Here is a 24195-nt window from a genome sequence, read left to right on the forward strand (position 1 = left end):
TGTTTATTTGCTATAGGATCTATACTTTCTAAACAATATAACTTCTACAGTCAGTTTGTTCAAACACCACAATTACATGGAACTTTGAAAAGGAAGTGAGATACAGTAGGGAAAAAAAAAATTTGTGAATTAAAACAAAACTCTTTGGTGATGGATGGTGGAAATGGTAGTACATCATTTTGAATGTAACTAATAAGACTTAATTTTACACTTAAGAACAGTTAAAATAGGAAATTTTATGTTATATATACATGTTACAACAATAAAATTTTAAGAAGTTAAAAAAATTAAAAATCCATTCTTTCATACTTACTAGATGAAAAATAATTTTAAATAATCATAATACCCCAATATGGCAAGGTTATGATGAAATTAGTACACTAACATATTGCTTTTGACATTGTACTCTATGAAGAAAACAATATAGGGATCCATAGCAAAAGCAACAAAAATGCTCACATAACTTGAACCCAGCAATCCAATCCTAGGAATTTACCTCAAAAGAAAAATAACTATTTTTTTCTTTGGAAATCTGTTCATTGCTATTTCAACTATACTAGCAAAAACCTACAAACGACTAGATCTGCCAATAGGCTACATCAACAAGATGGAATACCTTACATCCATTTAAAATAATAATTATGGAGACTACATAGAAATAAAAAAAGATGTTTCTAGCTTCTTTTGAAAAACAAAATTAGAAGACCCAACAATACTAGATCTATATTGTCATGTGGCAACAAAACATACTTGTCAATTCCACTCAGTTCCCACGCATCCCACTTAATTCTCCTCTGTAAGCTGTCCTCATGGAATTTGTAATCATATGGGTAAAGGCTAAATATTTTAACACTTTTAAAGGTTAAAAGTTATTTTTAAATTTATACCATTCACTTCCCTCACTCCAGAATTTGCTCAGATTAACATGGAGAGAAATTCTATTAAGAATAGGAAAAAAAATTTGTTTATTATTACTGTTTACAGGAACTTTTTAGACAGAACTCCAACATCAGGAACTAAACAGATATGGCAGGCAGAGAACCTAAGATGGTGGCTAGGAGAGACAGGGCAAAAAAACACCTCTGTGAAAAATACTAGATAAAAGCCAGAAAGTGACCCAGAACACCAGTTCCAGTGATGCACCAGCTGGACAAGGTCTGCTAAATCCACAGGGACCGTGAACTTGGTGAAACCGGGAGTCTGCGTTCTGAAACGAGTAAGCAAGCCACTGAATCTCCAGCAGCCATGCTGCGGTGTGGGGAAACCGAGGGTTGGCGTTTGGAGGCGGACTGGTTCTTTTTTAAAAAAACCCCAAAGCAGCTGCAGATACGGCAGCGAGAACCACACAGTGAAGCGCGGCAGGAACGGACTGTGCGAACAACTCCATATCTGGCGTGGAAGATAGCCTTTCATGCACCCGCTGCTAATTGTCTCTGATTAAGGCAGGCAGAGGTTAGCCAAAAGGGGAAAAACCCACAACCCTTGCAGCCATCTTCCCAGCAGGCTGGGAATGCTCCTGCCCGGCGCTGGGGCCATAGCCCAGAGCCCTGCCAACAAACCCAGTGTGACGGGGGGTGTTTCCAGCATCACACGCACAAGCCACAAGGTCAGGCATGAACAACAGCCTTTCGCGTACCCACAGCTAATTGTCCCAGAGCTCGGAAGGTGGAGCTGTGCAAAAAGGAGGAAATCAACAAGCCCCATTCAGCCATCTTTACAGCAGGCTGGGAACGCCCCTGCACAGCCTGGCAGCCCAGGGCTTCCCTTGAGGGACGATGCACACTTGTGACATAGCACAGCCTTCCCTCAGCAGAGGCCCTAGAAGGGCACAGCTGGGAAAAAGAACCCACTCGGAAATCCCAGGGATACTACGCCAATACCAAGGACTTGTGGGTCAGCAGCAGAGACAATCTGTGGTGAGACTGAAATGAAGGGTTAGACTCTTGCAACAGCCTTATATCTCCAGGAACACTTGGGAGGTTTGATTGTTAATGCTGCCCTCCCTCCCTAACCGCTCAGACACACGCCCCACATTCAGGGCGGACAGCACCAACAACACACCCAAACTTGGTGCACCAATTGGACTCCACAAGAACCAGACCCCCACATACCACAAAGACAAGGTTGAGGAGAACTGACATGAGGGGAATAGGTGACTCACGGACACCATTTGCTGGTTAGATACAGAAAGTGTATGCCACCAAGCTGTGGATCTAACAAATTAGAGATTGGTGTCTGAATAATCCTTCATTTCATAAAAGAACCCTATCAAGTAAAGCAAATGCCAAGAGCCCAAAAACAACAGAAAATTTTAAAGCATATGAAAAAAACAGACGATATGGATAACCCAAACCCAAACACCCAAATCAAAAGATCAGAGGAGACACAGTACTGGGAGCAATTAAGCAAAGAACCAAATACAAACAATGAGAGCATGGCACAGGATATAAAGGACATGAAGAAGAGCATGGAACAGGATATAAAGGACATGAAGAAGACCCTAGAAGAGCATAAAGAAGAAATTGCAAGAGTAAATAAAAAAATAGATGATGTTATGGAAAGAAAAGAAACTGTTGACCAAATTAAAAAGATTCTGGATACTCACAGTACAAGACTAAAGGAAGCTGAACAATGACTCAGAGACCTTGAGAACCACAGAACGGAAAATGAACAAAAGAAAGAATGGGGAAAAAAAATTGAAAAAATCGAAATGGATCTCAGGGATATGATAGATAAAATAAAACGTCCAAATATAAGACTCATTGGTGCCCCAGAAAGGGAAGAGAAGGGTAAAGGTCTAGAAAGAGTATTCAAAGAAATTGTTGAGGAAAATTTCCCCTTCTACACAATATAAATACACAAAGCATAAATGCCCAGCAAACTCCAAATAGAATAAATCCAAATAAACCCACTCCAAGACATGTTCTGATCAGACTGTCAAATACTGAAGAGAAGGAGCAAGTTCTGAAAGCAGCAAGAGAAAAGCAATTCACCACATACAAAGGAAACAACAGAAGACTAAGTACTAACTACTAAGCAGCCACCATGGGGGCAAGAAGGCAGTGGCGTGAAATATTTAAAATTCTGAGAGAGAAAAATTTCCAACGAAAAATACTTTATCCAGCAAAACTCTCCTTCAAATTTGAGGGACAGCTTAAATTTTTCACAGACAAACAAATGCTGAGAAATTTTGCTAATAAAAGACCTGTCCTACTTCAGATACTAAAGGGAGCTCTAGTGACAGAGAAAAAAGCTGAGGGACTTCACCACCAGTAGATCAATCCTATAAGAAAAGCTAAAGGGAGTTGAGCAGGCTGAAAGGAAGGGACAATAAACAATTGACTGAAACTACATGAAGAAATAAAGGGTACCACTAAAGATCACATGGTAAATATAAATACCAATACTACTGTATTTTTGATTTGTAACTCCACTATTTACTTCCTACAGAATCTAAAATACATAAAGTGTAATGACAAATCAGTGGTTTTGGACACAATGTAAAATATGTAATTTTTGACAAGAACTACATAAAGGTGGGGGAAGGGAGGAGTATAGGAACATAGTTTATGTGCCCTATTGAAGTTAAGTTGGTATCAAATAAAACAAGATTGTTATAGATTAAGATGTTAAATTTAAGCCCCACGGTAAACACAAAGAAAGTATCAGAGAATATGATCATAGAGATGAAAAGCAGAGTATGGGTTACAAGAAGTGGGGGAAGGGGCAATGGGGAGTGAATAAGAAATGAGTGTAGGGTTTCTGTTTGGGGTGAAGGGAAATTTCTAGTAATGGATGGTGGGAAGGTAAGGGCATTGCAACATTGTGAATGTGATTAATTTCACTAAATGGAATGCTTGGGAGGGTTTGGAAGGGAAAGATTTATGCTGTATATATGTTTCCACAATTGAAAAAAAAAGAGTCTAAATAGATAATGACAATTAAATGCCATAGATGATCCTGGATGAGATCTAAATACAGAGGAGAAAAGGCTCAAAAGGACACAATTGGGACATAAGAAAAAAATGAAATATAGAACGCAAGCTTTATATCAATGTTAAATTTCTTGAACTTAACTACACTCAATGTGATTATATAAATGAATTTTCTTGTTCATAGGAAATGTATACGTGAATTATATTATTTGTTCAAGGATGTGTGCAACTTGCTCTCATATGTTCGGAAGACAGAGCAATAGATGATGGATGATAGGGAGGGAAAGAAAGAAATGGTGAAGTGACAAATTATTAAAGTTGGTAGATCAGGGTATTGGTGGAGGGGGGTTGGGGTATGCTGGAGTTCTGTGTATGGGGTTTGTATTATTTTTGCAACAAAAAAAAATACATGTTTAAAGGCATGTTTCCCACAGATCAGCACTACAAATATATAATTTTTAATTTATTTCAAAATAAAAAATTAAAAAAAAAAACAGATATGGCAGCCCTACTTATAACAGGAAAAGATAAGAAACAATTTAAATATCCACTCACAGAGGCTGAATAAATAAGTTGTGATACAGCCACATAATGGATATTATGTAGCTATAAAAAATAAGCACAAGGAAGCTGTTTATCTATTGATAAAAATGACTGCCAAGATATAGTTAAGTAAAAAAGAAAGCAAGGTACAGAACAGTGTGTATAAAGTACACTGCCATTTTGTAAAAAAAAAAAAAAGGGGGGGGTGAGAGTCAAGAATATATATGCATGTATTTGCTTGTGTATACATGAAATATTTATGGAAACATACACAAGATATTACTGACTACCTCTGGGAAAGGGAACGGAATGAATAGGGGACGGGTAAGAGACCATTATATCCTTTCGGAACTTTTGAATCCTAAATCATATGAATGTATAACAAAGTAGTCAAAAAATTAGTTTACAAATATACAGATAATAAATAAATGAAGTTTAAAAAAGAAATTGAGACAGTGCTCTATTTATGTTATTTATTAAAATACCAAAGATTGGCATTTACTAAAGGGAATAAAACACTGAGAAATACTGATAATTAAAGAGATAAACTGTAAAGGTAAGAACTATATAATCATCCAGATTTAGCTAATGGTCAACCATAACTTTGTTTATGGAAATGCAGAAGATAGTACTCAAAAAAATAATAAAATATCATGCTCACTTATACTAAAATCGGAATATTACATAGATTAGCATGCCTGTGGGCAAGGATAACACAAAAATTCATGAAGCGTTTCCTATTTTTAATAATAGGGTGGTGCTGGAGAGGATGTGGAGAAATTGGAACTCATTCATTGCTGGTGGGACTGTATAATGGTACAGCCACTCTGGAAGACAGTTTGGTTTTTCTCAGGAAACTAGATATTGAATTACCGTATGATCCGGCAATTCCACTTCTTGGTATGTACCCAGAAACCAGTAACACGAACAGACATTTGTACACCAATGTTCATAGCATCTTTGTTCACAACTGCCAAGAGATGGAAACAATCCAACTGTTCTTCAACAGACAAGTGGATAAACAAAATGTGGTATAGACACACGATGGAATACTATGCAGCAGTAAGAAACAACAGGGTCTTGAAACATATGGCAACATGGATGAATCTTGAAGATATAATTCTAAGTGAAATAACTCAGACATAAAAGGAAAGATATTGTATGTTACCACTTCTATGAACTATCTGAACAATATAAAATCAATGTATTATAATGTAAGAATATTGGGGACCTAGTGATAGACAATAGCTAGTGTGGGGGAATGACAATCTAATATGTTCAGATATGTTAATGATGGTGAATTCAAAGGTGTGGTAATGGATAGGGGCGACAATTGTTTGTTAATGGGATTATAAGTATCAGAGCTCTACTGAAGGTGAAAAGGAATGAAAGCGGCTGTTTAAAGGCATGTTTCCCACAGATCAACACTACAAATATAGATAGGTGCTTGCATGATATACTTCTAAGGTATGACACTGGCACAGAGAGTTGACAAAAGAAAGGTACATGAGAAAAAATCTACACATTGCATACTAGGGACTATAATTAACAGGAATACCACAGTAGTATTACACAAATACTAAGGAAAATTAATTGGGGGCTTACAAGAGCTGCAAGATGTTTTGGGTCATGAGAATTGGTTAAAATGGAGAGTGATGAGGATTGTACAACTGAGTGATGATAGTGTGAGATATGGATGGGTTATCGGGGATATAACACATGCTATGCGAACTTAGGAACCCCCTACCTTGTAAGTCGGGCCCTCAATATTGAGGCTTGCTTGGGTGAAACTTACGGCTATAAAGAAGAGGCTGAGCCCACCTGTAATTATGCCTATGAGTTACCTCCAGAGAACTTCTTTTGTTACTCAAAAGTGGACTTTTCTCTCTCTAAGCCTAACTCTGCAAATAAATTCATCACCCTCCCCCCGACGTGGGACAGGATCCCCCAGATGAATAATCCTTCCTGACAACGTGGTACATGGATTCCAGGAATGAGCCTGACCCTGGCATCAAGGGATTGAGAATTCCTTTTTGACCAAAAGGGGGAAAAGAAAGGCAACAAAATAAGGTTGTAGTGGCTAAGAGAATTCAAATAGAGTCAAGAAGTTGTCCTAGAGGTTAGTCCTATGCAAGCTTCACCTAGGTATGCCAAATGACCACCATATGATAAGACCAAGTCAACAGTAGTCCCCAAAACCTTAAAGAATACCCAGATCCCTATCTGAGACCCTATGAAAGTTTCACTCAGTTAAGTTTATTTGTCAGAAACTTAAATCTTTCAAAGTGCACCAATGCCATCTAAGTCCCAAAACTCAGAGGAAATATACTCTTCAAGAACATCAACTAGATATGTCCCCTTTGCTCATAAAGTTGACACCCCTTTTCAACATGAACAGATTAGGGTGGTCACTGCCTAGACATCCCTGAAGATCAGGAAGGGGTAGCAACAGACAAGATGGAATTTAGCAAAGGGTTACGAATAGTGAATCTTTATATAATTTTCTTTTCCTTTGTTGCTAGGGTATTAGAATAGTTAGAAGGAAAATATTGAAATGGTGAAACTGTAATCCATAGGATCCTTTGAAATTTGTTCTATAGCTACTTATTAAATTGTGATTTGAAAGCTATACCTTTTTGTATATGTTAGATTTCAGAATAAGAAAATAACTGAAACTATGGTACTATAATTCATAATAACTTTGGAAATTTCCTATATATCTATTGTTAAATCATACTTTGAAAGATATTACCTTTTTGTATATATGTTTTTTTTTTATTTTGAGATAAATTCAAAGTTACAGGAATAGTTGCAAAACCAATACTAGCCCCATAGAGAATTCCATCATACCCTGACCCCCCTCCCCCGATAGCTCAATCCACCAACTTTAACATGCTGTCACATCACTATTTCTTTCCCTCCCTCACTCCCTCCCTCCCTATCATCCATCATATATTTCTCTGTCTTCTGAACATATGAGTTACCTGCACACATCCTTGAACATACCCTATAATTCACGTATGTACTTCCCATGAACAAGAACATTCTTTAATGTAATTCCATTAAGCACAGCTAAGTATAAGAGATTCAACAATGATGCAAAGCTTACATTCTATATTTCCTTTTCCTTATGTCTCAACTGTGTCCCTTCGAGCCACCTGTCCTCCACCCTCCAATCCCATCCAAGTTCATCCTTAGCATTCAATTGTCATCTAGTTAGACTGTCTTTTTTTTTTTTCTTTTTTTTCTTTTTTCAATTGTGGAAACATATATACAGCCTAAATCTTCCCATTCCACCCCCTCCCTAGACTTCCATTAGTGGGATTAATCACATTTAGAATGATGTTATGCTCGTTCCCACCATCCATTACTAGAAATTTCCCTTCACCTCAAACAGCAACCCTACACTCATTTCTTAACTCCCCATTGCCCCTTCCCCCATTTCTCTTTACCCAAACTCTACTTTTCATCTCTATGGTTATATTCTCTGATAATTTCTTTGTGTTTACTGTGGGGCTTAAAATTAACCTCTTAAATCCATATCAATCTTGTTTTTCTTTGATACCACCTTCACTTCAATAGGGCACATAAACTATGTTCCTATACTCCTTCATTCCCCCACCTTTATATAGTTGTCTAAAATTACATATTTTACATTGAGTTCAAAACCACTGATTTGTCCTTAGAGTTTGCGTATTTTTTATCATGTAGGAAGTAAACAGTGGAGTTATAGTTCAAAAATTATTGACTTCTATTTGTATTCCATTGTGTTTGGAGAATGTCCTTTGAGCATATTCAATTTTTTTTTTTTTTTTTTAATTTCCTGAGGCTTGTTTTATGTCCCAGTTTATGGTCTCCTCTGGAGAAAGATCTGTGATCACCAGAGAAAAATGAGTGTCCTGGTGATGTGGGATGTAAGGTACTATATATGTCAGTTAAAATTCTCTATATCTCTTTCTCCTTTCTTTGTCTCTCTGTTGGTGGGGCTTCCTTTAGAATCTGAAGTAGGGCAGGTCTTTTATTGGCAGTCTCTCAGCATTTGTTTGTCTGTGAAAAATTTAAGCTCTCCCTCAAATTTGAAGGAGAGTTTTGCTGGATAAAGTATTATTGGTTGGAAATTTTTCTCTCTCAGAATTTTAAATATGTCATGCCACTGCCTTCTCGCCTCCATAGTGGCCACTGAGTAGTCACTACTTAGTCTTATATGGTTTCCTTTGTATGTGGTGAATTGCTTTTCTCTTGCTGCTTTCAGAACTTGCTCCTTCTCTTCAGTATTTGACAGTCTGATCAGAATATGTCTTGGGGTAGGTTTATTTGGATTTATTCTATATGGAGTTCGCTGGGCATTTATGCTTTGTGTGTTTATATTGTGTAGAAGGTTGGGGAAGTTTTCCCCAACAATTTCTTTGAATACTCTTTCTAGGCCTTTACCCTTCTCTTCCCCTTCTGGGACACCAATGAGTCTTAAGTTTGGACGTTTTATTTTATCTATCGTATCCCTGAGGTCCACTGCAATTTTTTCTATTTTTTCCCCCATCCTTTCTTTTGTTCTTTCATTGTTTGTTCTGTGGATTTCTAGGACACTGAGAAGTTGTTCGGCTTCCTCTAGTCTTGTATTGTGAATATCCAGAGTCTTTTTAATTTGGCCAACAGTTTCTTTTATTTCCATAAGATCTTCTATTTTTTTTATTTACTCTTGCAATGTCTTCTTTATGCTCTTCTAGGGTCTTATTTATGGCACTTATATCCTGGGCCATGGTCCTCTTGATGTCCTTTAAATACTTTGCCATGTTTTCATTCTTTGATTGTAGTTCTTTAATTAATTTTGTGAGGTATAATTTGTGTTTGGAGCTGGATTCTCCATATCGTCTGGTTTTATCGTATGCGTTAAGATTTTCTGTTGTTTTTGGCCTCTTGGCATTTGTTTTGCTTGATAGGGTTCTTTCAAGTTGTATCAAAAAAAAAAAGGGGGGGATAGCGATCTAATTTTTCAGAGAGAGAGTTTGGTGACGTACACTTTCTCTTACTAACCAGCAGATGGCGTCTGTGAGTCACTTATTTCCCTCAAGTCAGTTCTCCCCAACTTTGTGGTATGTGGGGATATGATTCTTTTGGGGGTGTGTTGTCGGTGCCGTCTGCCCCCAATGAGGGGCGTGTGCCTGAGTGGTTAGGGAGGAAGGGCAGGTTTAACAATCAAATCTCCCAGGTGTTCCCGGAGATTTAAGGCTGTTCTCTGCTGCTGACACAAAAGTCCTTGGTATTGGCGTAGGTTCCCTGGGATTTCCGAGCAGATCCCCCCTCCCTGCTGTGTTTTTCCAGGACCTCTGTTGGGGGGAGGGGGTGGGCCGTGCCATGTCACAAGTGAGCGTCAGCCTCCAGGGAAGCCCTGGGCCGCCGGGCTGTGTAGGGGCGTTCCCAGCCCACTTCAAAGATGGTTGAATAGGACGCATTAACTTCCCCCTTTCTGCACAGGTCCACTCTCCCAGCTCTGGGACAATCAGCCGTGAGTGTATTCAAGGCCACTGCCCACGGCCAATATTGTGTCGTGTGAGTGATGCTGCGGGAAAGACTCCCTGTCAGGCTGGGTTTCTCGGCTGGGCTCTGTGCTGTGTGTTCAGCCAGGCAGGAGCAGCCCCGCCCGCTGGGGCGACAGCTGCGAGGCTGGGTTTCTTGGCTGGGCTCCGTGCTGTGTGCTCGACCCCGGGCAGGAGCAGCCCCGTCCGCCGGGGAGACGGCCGCGAGGCTGGGTTTCTCGGCTGGGCTCTATGCCGTGTGCTCGCCCCGGGCAGGAGCAGCCCCGCCCACTGGGGAGACCGCTGCAAGCCACGCGTCCCCCCTTTGTTTCCCTGGACCCGAGACAATCAGCAGTGGGTGTGGGAAGGGATATCCTCCACCCTAGACACCGAGGCGTTATTCCAGACCACTCCCGTCTTATCTGCAGCTGTTCCCAGGTTCTTGTATATATATATGTGTGTATATATATAGATATATATATATTTTTTTTTGAAGTCCAGCCCACCGTTTCCCCCCAATGCAGCGTAGCCGAGGGATTCAGCCCACTCACTCATTCGTTTCAGAATGCAGACTCCTGGTTTCGCCAAAAGCACGTTCCCTGTGGCTTTAGCAGAACTTGTCCAGCTGGTGCTACTTTGAAAGTGGTTTCTGGGTCCTTTGTGGTTTTTTATCTAGTGTTTTCCAAAGAGGTGTTTTTTTCTTTGTCTCACCTAGTCGCCATCTTAGGTTCCTCCTCCTATATGTTTTATTTCATAATAAGGAAACAACCAAAACTGTGGAATTGTAACCTATAATAGTCTTTAAACTTTGTTCTCTAGCAACTTGTTAAATTGCACTTGGAAAGTTATCACTTTTATGTATGTATGTTATATTCTACAATAAAAAAATGATTAAAAAATAATATGGTGGTTTATAATTTTATATGTATTTTATACATGATTTTTCTGTAAACCTACAACTTCTCCAATAAAAATTTAAAAATTAAATAAAAAAAGTAATATAATGTCTAATGTAACTGTTAAATCTCTTGGGAAGGACTGTCTGTATTTTTAACCAGATATATACTAAATTGAAATGTAAGGTTTGAAAATGCTATTTTTGTGATGAAGTTATATAATGAATATGATGTGGCAATAAAAATGAAAAACTTCCTACATGCAACATGTATAAATCTCACAGACATAATGCTGAGTGAAAGAAGCCAGATGCAAAAAAGAGTGCATACAGTCTAATTACAATATATGAAGTTCAAGAACAGCAACTCATTTTTGGTAACTGAAGTCACAGTCATGGTTACCTTTGGAAGAGAAGGGTGAGTATTAGTTGGGAAAGGGACATGAGAGCACCTATTGGAGTGTTGGAAATGTTTTATACCTTGATTTGGGTATATATATGAGTATATACACACACAAAAATACATTAAAATATACACTTAAGATCAGCACACTTTACTATAGCTATAGCTCAATTAAAAATGTTAATAGTACTCCTCTGAAGCGTCACTGTTAAAATTTTCCTCTAAATTTATGCACTGAAACAAAGTCTGCTACCCAACTTACCTCTCCCATTAATTCCTTAACAACAGGCACCACTCCATTGTCTTTGGTAAAGCCCTGGTATGACATATTCCTGGCAGCTCTTTGGGTGCAAATGAATATATCACCATTTACTGTCTCAAACCCAATGTACTTCAGATCAGGGCGAACCCAACAGTTTGTCTGTCCAAACATGGTCTCGGGTCTAAGAGTAGCAGCTACCAAGAAGATATTTTTTCCTTTCAGGCCACTAAGAAGAAATATAGATATTTATGTAAAACAAACAAACAAACAAAAGTTGTGGTGTGGATACTACTACAACTATCTGACAGTTCAAAAGAGAAAAAGCAATAATTCTTTGGCAGACCTACCTTAATTTGGATGGGTATGGCTCAAGCACTTTCAATTTGATTAAAGTATATTCCTGAGGTCCAACCCCCTAAACAAATAAATAAAACAAAAATTTGAGGGAAAAAAGCCGTGTATTAAATCTACTAATCCACATGAGAGATTTGATTCAAATGTCTAAAATGAATTTTTGCATTATTTGAATGATTTTTTCTTTCAATAAAGAGACTGCCAGTGGTCTGCTGTCCAGATCCACAAGGAAGTCAAATTTGTAAGGGGGACTGGGAATTAAAAGCCAGAATGGTATATGCCAAAACAGAAGTTAGAAGATACAATCAACACCAGTCCTACCACCCAGGACAGGTCCCATGGAGCAGTCATCACAGACATACAATGGACCAGGAGTCAGATGATGTGTATTCTAAACCTGGGTTGGCCCTTTACTAATGGCTTGACCTAAGGGAGTAACAATCTCTCTGAGCTTTCATTTCCTGTTCTGTAAAATAACTATGCTGTGCCTCACACAGGATTGTTCTGAGGAATGTAAATTAATAAATGCTTTGAAAAATTATGAAGTACTATTGAAATTCAAGATATTGCTACCATTATTGGGTAACAATGGGTCTTCTCACATTGCTCAAATCTTTCAAAAATGTGATCAACTCCCATTTCTATCAGATAAGTTATTCAGAATTGAAGGCTGATTTTGAAAAGTTAACCACACTTAGCCACTGGACTACAAATATGTTCGAAGGTGGCAATGAAGTGAGATGCACTCATTAGGGGCTCATAAGTTCATATCCTGACAATGTCAATGATTTACTGTGCCAAGGCTATAGACAAATTATCTACCTTTGCTTTACTCAAATATTATAAGGAATAAAGTTACTGATGTGTCTTATAGGAAAATAGGATAAATTTATGTCATGTGATTAGAAGTACTTTGAAAATAAGGAAGTAGACACGTGATCAACACAAGTATAAATAGAATCTGTATACATCAGTTAGCTACATACCTTACCTTTCCCCATGCTCTTTTTTTTAGAGCAATATATTCTCCAGACAGTGCTTCTCAAGCTGTAACATGTGTATGAATCACACTGAAAGCCTGTTAAAAGAGATTCCTGGACCCACCCCCAGCACTTTTGTTTGATTCAACAATTTGGAGGAAAGCTCAAAACTTTGCTTTCCCAAAAAGCTTCCTAGAGATGATGATGCAGCTGAATCCTTGGACCACTCTTGGAGTGGCAAGGTCCTAAGGAAGACAAAGATACCTGTAATGATATTCTGCCTTCTTCTTATATCCACCAGAGTATCATGACCATATACCTTGGCACTGAAATGGAGTTATTTTTAGGTTTCTGATCTATTTCTTAAACTCTGTTGTCACATTAAAGATTATTCTAATAGCTACTCAATGTCACAAATAATTACCTCTCCAGTTTGTCTGTCATGATCCATACAAGGTTGCCCATCTTTTGGAGAATAAATGGTATACCTAAAAAATAAATGAGAAATACTATATGATATTCAAGTTTTATCCTTAACATATTTGCAAGTGCTACTCCTAATATCTTACAAGTATTTCTTCTAATTAAAACTTCTAACTGAGCATATGTCTACACCTGTTATTTATGCTTTTACAGGCAGTTCTACAGTCAACCTAGTTATTTAATGAAAGCTTTCTTTCTTCATCAAAGATAATACATTGAAAAATATGCATTGATCCTGGCTTTATAATCATAAATGATTTATAAAGTATAAATTCACTTATGAAATGCAAATTTCTTTTATTTAACCCACATAATCAAGAGAAAACCCCAAACATATATAGAACAAAAATAAACTAAAACACAAATAATATAATTATTTTTCATCATTGCTGGGAATATTGAATGGAATCTTTAGTAAGATCATAAAAGCCAATAGTCCCATTCCCTGTAGTTTTGTCACAAACAGTAAACAATTCAGAGAAATTAAGACACTGGCAAAAGAAAAAGGGAAGCAAAGGATACAAGAGAAAAAAAATTTTTAAATCATAAAGAGAGAAAGGATAATGGGAAAAAGCAGGCAATTAATTATGATGTGGGAATTATATGATTTTTGCTTTATTATAATGAAGGACAACAAACTCACCGCTTGCCAAATTTAATTTTGTTTCTTTCTCTCAATGTTAAAAACTGCCACCTGACGAATGAATCATAGTAAGGATTAACATCGGTGGTGATAAAAGAACGCCGCCAGTCTACCTACAGAAGAAGAAAGGAAAAGGAAATTTTTTTTAAGAAATACACAGTGCCTATAAATAATTTTCCTATTAATCAATTATTTTATTCAGTCTCCTATTCTTTATTTTCAAATCTAGAAAAATATCAACTAATAAAATAAAAACTAAAATATTCTAGTTCCGTTTATTAAATGTATAATACTTTAATGATTAATTTATGTTCAATAAATGTTTCTTTAAACACACATAGTCATATATTAACAAACACGTAAGGAGTTGTAATTAAGAAATAATGCCTTTATGTATTTTTTTAATTTAATAAATTTTATTTTGAAATAAATTCAATCTTACAGGAACAGCTGCAAAAACAATACAAACCCCATAAACAGAACTGTCATACCCCCGACCCCCCTCCTCCGATACCCCGATCCACCACCTTTAAGATCCTGTCACGGTACTGGGCAAGATGGCAGACTGGTGAGCTGTATGTTTTAGTTACTCCTCCAGGAAAGTAGGCAAAAAGCCAGGAACTGCGTGGACTGGACACCACAGAGCAATCTGACTTTGGGCATACTTCATACAACACTCACGAAAACGTGGAACTGCTGAGATCAGCGAAATCTGTAAGTTTTTGCGGCCAGGGGACCCGCGCCCCTCCCTGCCAGGCTCAGTCCCGTGGGAGGAGGGGCTGTCAGCTCCGGGAAGGAGAAGGGAGAACTGCAGTGGCTGCTCTTATGGGAAACTCATTCTACTGATTCAAACTCCAACCATAGATAGACTGAGACCAGACACCAGAGACTCTGACAGCAGCCAGCCCAGCACAGAGGAGACAGGCATAGAAAAATAACAACACGAAAAACTCCAAAATAAAAGCGGAAGATTTTTGGAGTTCTCGTGAACATAGAAGGGGGAAGGGCAGAGCTCAAGCCCGAGCTCAGGCCCTGAGGCGCATTTGCAAATCCCGAAGAAAAGCTGATCTCTCTGCCCTGTGGACCTTTCCTTAATGACCCTGGTGGCTTTGTCTATTAGCATTTCAATAACCCATTAGATCTCAGAGGAGGGCCGTTTTTTTTTTTTTTTTTTTTTTAAATCCTTTTTTCTTTTTCTAAAACAGTTACTCTAAGAAGCCCAATACAGAAAGCTTCAAAGAATTGCAATTTGGGCACGTCAAGTCAAGAGCAGAACTAAGAGAGCTCTGAGACAAAAGGCAATAATCCAGTGGCTGAGAAAATTCAATAAACAACACAACTTCCCAAGAAAAGGGGGGTGTCCACTCACAGCCATCATCCTGGTGGACAGGAAACACTCCTGCCCATCGCCAGCCCCATAGCCCAGAGCTGCCCCAGACAACCCAGTGTGACGGAAGTGCTTCAAATAACAGGCACACACCACAAAACTGGGCGTGGACATTAGCCTTCCCTGCAACCTCAGCTGAATGTCCCAGACCTGGGAAGGTGGAGCAGTGTGAATTAACAAAGCCCCATTCAGCCATCATTTCAGCAGACTGGGAGCCTCCCTACACAGCCCAGCAGCCCAGAACTGCCCTGGGGGGACGGCACTCACCTGTGACATAGCACAGTCATCCCTCAACACAGGACCCGGGGTGCACAGCCTGGAAGAGGGGCCCACTTGCAAGTCTCAGGAGCCATACGCCAATACCAAAGACTTGTGGGTCAGTGGCAGAGACAAACTGTGGCAGGACTGAACTGAAGGATTAGACTATTGCAGCAGCTTTAAAACTCTAGGATCATCAGGGAGATTTGATTGTTAGGGCCACCCCCCCTCCCCGACTGCCCAGAAACACGCCCCACATACAGGGCAGGCAACACCAACTACACACGCAAGCTTGGTACACCAATTGGGCCCCACAAGACTCACTCCCCCACTCAACAAAAAGGCTAAGCAGGGGAGAACTGGCTTGTGGAGAACAGGTGGCTCGTGGACGTCACCTGCTGGTTAGTTAGAGAAAGTGTACTCCACGAAGCTGTAGATCTGATAAATTAGAGATAAGGACTTCAGTAGGTCTACAAACCCTAAAAGAACCCTATCAAGTTCAGCAAATGCCACGAGGCCAAAAACAACAGAAAATTATAAAGCATATGAAAAAACCAGACGATATGGATAACCCAAGCCTAAGCACCCAAATCAAAAGACCAGAAGAGACACAGCACCTAGAGCAGCTACTCAAAGAACTAAAGATGAACAATGAGACCATAGTACGGGATATGAAGGAAATCAAGAAGACCCTAGAAGAGCATAAAGAAGACATTGCAAGACTAAATAAAAAAATGGATGATCTTATGGAAATTAAAGAAACTGTTGACCAAATTAAAAAGATTCTGGACACTCATAGTACAAGACTAGAGGAAGTTGAACAACGAATCAGTGACCTGGAAGATGACAGAATGGAAAATGAAAGCATAAAAGAAAGAATGGGGAAAAAAATTGAAAAAATCGAAATGGACCTCAGGGATATGATACATAATATGAAACGTCCAAATATAAGACTCATTGGTGTTCCAGAAGGGGAAGAAAAGGGTAAAGGTCTAGGAAGAGTATTCAAAGAAATTGTTGGGGAAAACTTCCCAAATCTTCTAAACAACATAAATACACAAATCATAAATGCTCAGCGAACTCCAAATAGAATAAATCCAAAAAAACCGACTCCGAGACATATACTGATCACACTGTCAAACATAGAAGAGAAGGAGCAAGTTCTGAAAGCAGCAAGAGAAAAGCAATTCACCACATACAAAGGAAACAGCATAAGACTAAGTAGTGACTACTCAGCAGCCACCATGTAGGCAAGAAGGCAGTGGCACGATATATTTAAAATTCTGAGTGAGAAAAATTGCCAGCCAAGAATACTTTATCCAGCAAAGCTCTCCTTCAAATTTGAGGGAGAGCTTAAATTTTTCACAGACAAACAAATGCTGAGAGAATTTGCTAACAAGAGACCTGCCCTACTGGAGATACTAAAGGGAGCCCTACAGACAGAGAAACAAAGACAGGACAGAGAGACTTGGAGAAAAGTTCAGTACTAAAGAGATTCGGTATGGGTACAATAAAGGATATTAATAGAGAGAGGGAAAAATATGGCAAACATAAACCAAAGGATAAGATGGCCGATTCAAGAAATGCCTTCACGGTTATAACGTTGAATGTAAATGGATTAAACTCCCCAATTAAAAGATATAGATTCGCAGAATGGATCAAAAAAAATGAACCATCAATATGTTGCATACAAGAGACTCATCTTAGACACAGGGACACAAAGAAACTGAAAGTGAAAGGATGGAAAAAAATATTTCATGCAAGCTACAGCCAAAAGAAAGCAGGTGTAGCAATATTAATCTCAGATAAAATAGACTTCAAATGCAGGGATGTTTTGAGACAAAGAAGGCCACTACATACTAATAAAAGGGGCAATTCAGCAAGAAGAAATAACAATCGTAAATGTCTATGCACCCAATCAAGGTGCCACAAAATACATGAGAGAAACACTGGCAAAACTAAAGGAAGCAATTGATGTTTCCACAATAATTGTGGGAGACTTCAACACATCACTCTCTCCTATAGATAGATCAACCAGACAGAAGACCAATAAGGAAATTGAAAACCTAAACAATCTGATAAATGAATTAGATTTAACAGACATCTACAGGACATTACATCCCAAATCACCAGGATACACATACTTTTCTAGTGCTCACGGAACTTTCTCCAGAAGAGATCATATGCTGGGACATAAAACAAGCCTCAATAAATTTAAAAAGATTGAAATTATTCAAAGCACATTCTCTGACCACAATGGAATACAATTAGAAGTCAATAACCATCAGAGACTTAGAAAATTCACAAATACCTGGAGGTTAAACAACACACTCCTAAACAATCAGTGGGTTAAAGAAGAAATACCAAGAGAAATTGCTAAATATATAGAGACGAATGAAAATGAGAACACAACATACCAAAACCTATGGGATGCAGCAAAAGCAGTGCTAAGGGGGAAATTTATAGCACTAAACACATATATTAAAAAGGAAGAAAGAGCCAAAATCAAAGAACTAATGGATCAACTGAAGAAGCTAGAAAATGAACAGCAAACCAATCCCAAACCAAGTACAAGAAAAGAAATAACAAGGATTAAAGCAGAAATAAATGACATAGAGAACAAAAAAACAATAGAGAGGATAAATATCACCAAAAGTTGGTTCTTTGAGAAGATCAACAAGATTGACAAGCCCCTAGCTAGACTGACAAAATCAAAAAGAGAAAAGACCCATATAAACAAAATAATGAATGAAAAAGGTGACATAACTGCAGATCCTGAAGAAATTAAAAAAATTATAAGAGGATATTATGAACAACTGTATGGCAACAAACTGGATAACGTAGAAGAAATGGACAATTTCCTGGAAACATATGAACAACCTAGACTGACCAGAGAAGAAATAGAAGACCTCAACCAACCCATCACAAGCAAAGAGATCCAATCAGTCATCAAAAATCTTCCCACAAATAAATGCCCAGGGCCAGATGGCTTCACAGGGGAATTCTACCAAACTTTCCAGAAAGAACTGACACCAATCTTACTCAAACTCTTTCAAAACATTGAAAAAAATGGAACACTACCTAACTCATTTTATGAAGCTAACATCAATCTAATACCAAAACCAGGCAAAGATGCTACAAAAAAGGAAAACTACCGGCCAATCTCCCTAATGAATATAGATGCAAAAATCCTCAACAAAATACTTGCAAATCGAATCCAAAGACACATTAAAAAAATCATACACCATGACCAAGTGGGGTTCATTCCAGGCATGCAAGGATGGTTCAACATAAGAAAAACAATCAATGTAGTACAACACATTAAAAACTCGAAAGGGAAAAATCAATTGATCATCTCAATAGATGCTGAAAAAGCATTTGACAAAATCCAACATCCATTTTTGATAAAAACACTTCAAAAGGTAGGAATTGAAGGAAACTTCCTCAACATGATAAAGAGCATATATGAAAAACCCACAGCCAGCATAGTACTCAATGGTGAGAGACTGAAAGCCTTCCCTCTAAGATCAGGAACAAGACAAGGATGCCCGCTGTCACCACTGTTATTCAACATTGTGCTGGAAGTGCTAGCCAGGGCAATCCGGCAAGACAAAGAAATAAAAGGCATCCAAATTGGAAAAGAAGAAGTAAAACTGTCATTGTTTGCAGATGATATGATCTTATATCTAGAAAACCCTGAGAAATCAACGATACACCTACTAGAGCTAATAAACAAATTTAGCAAAGTAGCGGGATACAAGATTAATGCACATAAGTCAGTAATGTTTCTATATGCTAGAAATGAACAAACGGAAGTGACACTCAAGAAAAAGATACCATTTTCAATAGCAACTAAAAAAATCAAGTACCTAGGAATAAACTTAACCAAAGATGTAAAAGACCTATACAAAGAAAACTACATAACTCTACTAAAAGAAATAGAAGGGGACCTTAAAAGATGGAAAAATATTCCATGTTCATGGATAGGAAGGCTAAATGTCATTAAGATGTCAATTCTACCCAAACTCATCTACAGATTCAATGCAATCCCAATCAAAATTTCAACAACCTACTTTGCAGACTTGGAAAAGCTAGTTATCAAATTTATTTGGAAAGGGAAGATGCCTTGAATTGCTAAAGACACTCTAAAAAAGAAAAACGAAGTGGGAGGACTTACACTCCCTGACTTTGAAGCTTATTATAAAGCCACAGTTGCCAAAACAGCATGGTACTGGCACAAAGATAGACATATAGATCAATGGAATCGAATTGAGAATTCAGAGATAGACCCTCAGATCTATGGCCGACTGATCTTTGATAAGGCCCCCAAAGTCACCGAACTGAGCCATAATGGTCTTTTCAACAAATGGGGCTGGGAGAGTTGGATATCCATATCCAAAAGAATGAAAGAGGACCCCTACCTCACCCCCTACACAAAAATTAACTCAAAATGGACCAAAGATCTCAATATAAAAGAAAGTACCATAAAACTCCTAGAAGATAATGTAGGAAAACATCTTCAAGACCTTGTATTAGGAGGCCACTTCCTAGACTTTACACCCAAAGCACAAGCAACAAAAGAGAAAATAGATAAATGGGAACTCCTCAAGCTTAGAAGTTTCTGCACCTCAAAGGAATTTCTCAAAAAGGTAAAGAGGCAGCCAACTCAATGGGAAAAAATTTTTGGAAACCATGTATCTGACAAAAGACTGATATCTTGCATATACAAAGAAATCCTACAACTCAATGACAATAGTACAGACAGCCCAATTATAAAATGGGCAAAAGATATGAAAAGACAGTTCTCTGAAGAGGAAATACAAATGGCCAAGAAACACATGAAAAAATGTTCAGCTTCACTAGCTATTAGAGAGATGCAAATTAAAACCACAATGAGATACCATCTAACACCGGTTAGAATGGCTGCCATTAAACAAACAGGAAACTACAAATGCTGGAGGGGATGTGGAGAAATTGGACACTTATTCATTGTTGGTGGGACTGTATAATGGTTCAGCCACTCTGGAAGTCAGTCTGGCAGTTCCTTAGAAAACTAGATATAGAGCTACCATTCGATCCAGCGATTGCAATTCTCGGTATATACCCGGAAGATCGGAAAGCAGTGACACGAACAGATATCTGCACGCCAATGTTCATAGCAGCATTATTCACAATTGCCAAGAGATGGAAACAACCCAAATGTCCTTCAACAGATGAGTGGATAAATAAAATGTGGTATATACACACGATGGAATACTACGCGGCAGTAAGAAGGAACGATCTGGTGAAACATATGACAACATGGATGAACCTTGAAGACATAATGCTGAGCGAAATAAGCCAGGCACAAAAAGAGAAATATTATATGCTACCACTAATGTGAACTTTGAAAAATGTAAAACAAATGGTTTATAATGTAGAATGTAGGGGAACTAGCAGTAGAGAGCAATTAAGGAAGGGGGAACAATAATCCAAGAAGAACAGATAAGCTATTTAACGTTCTGGGGATGCCCAGAAATGACTATGGTCTGTTAATTTCTGATGGATGTGGTAGGAACAAGTTCACTGAAATGTTGCTATATTATGTAACTTTCTTGGGATAAAGTAGGAACATGTTGGAAGTTAAGCAGTTATCGTAGGTGTTGTCTTTTTCTTACTCCCTTGTTATGGTCTCTTTGAAATGTTCTTTTATTGTATGTTTGTTTTCTTTTTAACTTTTTTTTTCATACAGTTGATTTAAAAAAGAAGGGAAAGTTAAAAAAAAAAAAAAAAAGAAAAAAGACAAACAAGGAAAAAAAAAAAAAAAGATGTAGTGCCCCCTTGAGGAGCATGTGGAGAATGCAGGGGTATTCGCCTACCCCACCTCCATGGTTGCTAACATGACCACAGACATAGGGGACTGGTAGTTTGATGGGTTGAGCCCTCTACCATAAGTTTTACCCTTGGGAAGACGGTTGCTGCAAAGGAGAGGCTAGGCCTCCCTATATTTGTGCCTAAGAGTCTCCTCCTGAATGCCTCTTTGTTGCTCAGATGTGGCCCTTTCTCTCTGGCTAAGCCAACTTGAAAGGTGAAATCACTGCCCTCCCCCCTACGTGGGACCAGACACCCAGGGGAGTGAATCTCCCTGGCAACGTGGAATATGACTCCCGGAGAGGAATGTAGACCCGGCATCGTGGGATGGAGAACATCTTCTTGACCAAAAGGGGGATGTGAAAGGAAATGAAATAAGCTTCAGTGGCAGAGAGATTCCAAAACGAGCCGAGAGATCACTCTGGTGGGCACTCTTACGCACACTTTAGACAACCTTTTTTAGGTTCTAAAGAATTGGGGTAGCTGGTGGTGGATACCTGAAACTATTAAACTACAACCCAGAACCCATGAATCTCGAAGACAGTTGTATAAAAATGTAGCTTATGAGGGGTGACAATGGGATTGGGAATGCCATAAGGACCAAACTCCACTTTGTCTAGTTTATGGATGGATATGTAGAAAAGTAGGGGAAGGAAACAAACAGACAAAGGTACCCAGTGTTCTTTTTTAGTTCAATTGCTCTTTTTCACTCTAATTATTATTCTTGTTATCTTTGTGTGTGTGCTAATGAAGGTGTCAGGGATTGATTTAGGTGATGAATGTACAACTATGTAATGGTACTGTAAACAATCGAAAGTACAATTTGTTTTGTATGACTGCGTGGTATGTGAATATATCTCAATAAAATGATGATTAAAAAAAAAAAAAAAAGATCCTGTCACACCACCGTTTCTTTCTTTCCCTCCCTCTCTCCCTCCCTCCCTATCATCCATCATCTATTGCTCTGTCCTCTGAACATATGAAAGCAAGCTGCACATATCTTTGAACAAACCATGTAATTCACATCTACCTTTCCCATAGACAAGAACATTCTTTTATGCAATCCCATTAAGCACAGCTAAGAAGTTCAAGAAATTCAACATTGATATAAAGCTTACATTCTACATTTCCTTTTTTTTTTAGCTTGTGTCCCTTTGAGCCTCCTGTCCTCCATCCTCAGATCCCATCCAGGATCATCCTTGGCATTTAATTGTCACCTATTTAGACTATCTTTTTTCCTTCAATTGTGGCAACATATATATAGCCTGAATCTTCCCATTCCACCCCCTCCCTAGCATTCCATTAGTGGGGTTAATCACATTTCGAATGTTGCAATGCTATCACCTTCCCACCATCCATTTCTAGAAGCTCCCCTTCAACCCAAAAGAAACCCTACACTCATTTCTTAACTCCCCATTGCCCCTTCCCCCACTTCTCGGAACCCCTACTCTACTTTTCATCTCTATGGTCATATTCTCTAATACTTTCTTTGTATTTACCGTGGGGCTTAAATTTAACATCTTAAATCTATAACAATCTTGTTTTATTTCATACCAACTTAACTTCCATATGACACATAAACTATGTTCCTATACTCCATCATTCCCCCACCCTTATGTAGTTCCTGTCAAAAATTACGTATTTTACATTGAGTCCAAAACCACTGATTTATCATTACAGTTCATGCATTTTAGATCCTGTAGGAAGTAAATAGTGGAGTTATAAATCAACAATACAGTAGTACTGGTATTTATATTTACTATGTGATCTTTAGTGGAAATCTTTATTTCTTCACGTAGTTTCAGTCAATTGTTTAGTGTCCCTTCCTTTCAGCCTGCTCAACTCCCTTTAGCATTTCTTATAGGATTGATCACTGGTGATGAAGTCCCTCAGCTTTTCATTATCCAGGAATGTTCTCATCTCCCCCTCATTTTTATCCTCCAGGTGTTTGTGAATTCTCCAAGTCTCTGATGGTTATTGACTCCTATTTGTATTCCATGGTGGTCAGAGAACGTGCTTTGAACAAATTCATTTTTTTTTTAATTTTACTGAGGCTTGTTTTTATGCCCCAGCATACACTCCATTCTGGAGAAAGATCCGTGATCACTAGAGAAGAATGTGTGTCCCGATGACCTAGGATGTAATATTCTATATATGTCTGTTAAAATTCTCAATTTCTCTCTCTCCTTTCTTTGTTTCTCTATCGGTAGGGCTCCCTTTAGTATCTGAAGTAGGGCAGGTCTTTTATTAGCAAAATCTCTCAGCATTTGTTTGTCTGTGAAAAATTTAAGCTCTCCCTCAAATTTGAAGGAGAGTTTTGCTGGATAAAGTATTCTTGGTTGGAAATTTTTCTCTCTCAGTTTTAAAAATGTCATGCCACTACCTTCTCGCCTCCATGGTGGCCACTGAGTAGTCACTACTTAGTCTAATGCTGTTTCCTTTGTATGTGGTGAATTGCTTTTCTCTTGCTGCTTTCAGAACTTGCTCCTTCTCATTAGCATTTGACAGTCTGATCAGAATATGTCTTGGAGTGGGTTTATTTGGATTTATTCAGTTTGGAGTTCGCTGGGCATTTATGTTTTGTGTATTTATATTGTGTAGAAGGTTTGGGAAGTTTTCCCCAACAATTTCTTTGAATACTCTTTCTTGACCTTTACCCTTCTCTTCCCCTTCTGGGACACCAATGAGT

At 38.4% G+C, this 24195-nt stretch overlaps 1 protein-coding gene across 1 annotated transcript in view; it reads right to left on the reverse strand.

The window, feature by feature from the left end:
- LARS1 (leucyl-tRNA synthetase 1) overlaps window positions 1–24195 on the reverse strand; it is a 119722-nt gene that overhangs the window by 56010 nt on the left and 39517 nt on the right. Inside the window, exons 7-10 of the mRNA XM_037801711.1 lie at window positions 14012–14124; window positions 13310–13373; window positions 11899–11966; window positions 11552–11777 (exon numbers count right to left, since the gene is read on the reverse strand). Coding sequence (XP_037657639.1) covers window positions 11552–11777; window positions 11899–11966; window positions 13310–13373; window positions 14012–14124 — 471 coding nt within the window. The remainder of the gene's footprint in view (window positions 1–11551; window positions 11778–11898; window positions 11967–13309; window positions 13374–14011; window positions 14125–24195) is intronic.

This window comes from Choloepus didactylus, chromosome 13 (genome assembly GCF_015220235.1).
Source record: "Choloepus didactylus isolate mChoDid1 chromosome 13, mChoDid1.pri, whole genome shotgun sequence".
Classification (NCBI taxonomy): Eukaryota; Metazoa; Chordata; class Mammalia; order Pilosa; family Megalonychidae; genus Choloepus; species Choloepus didactylus.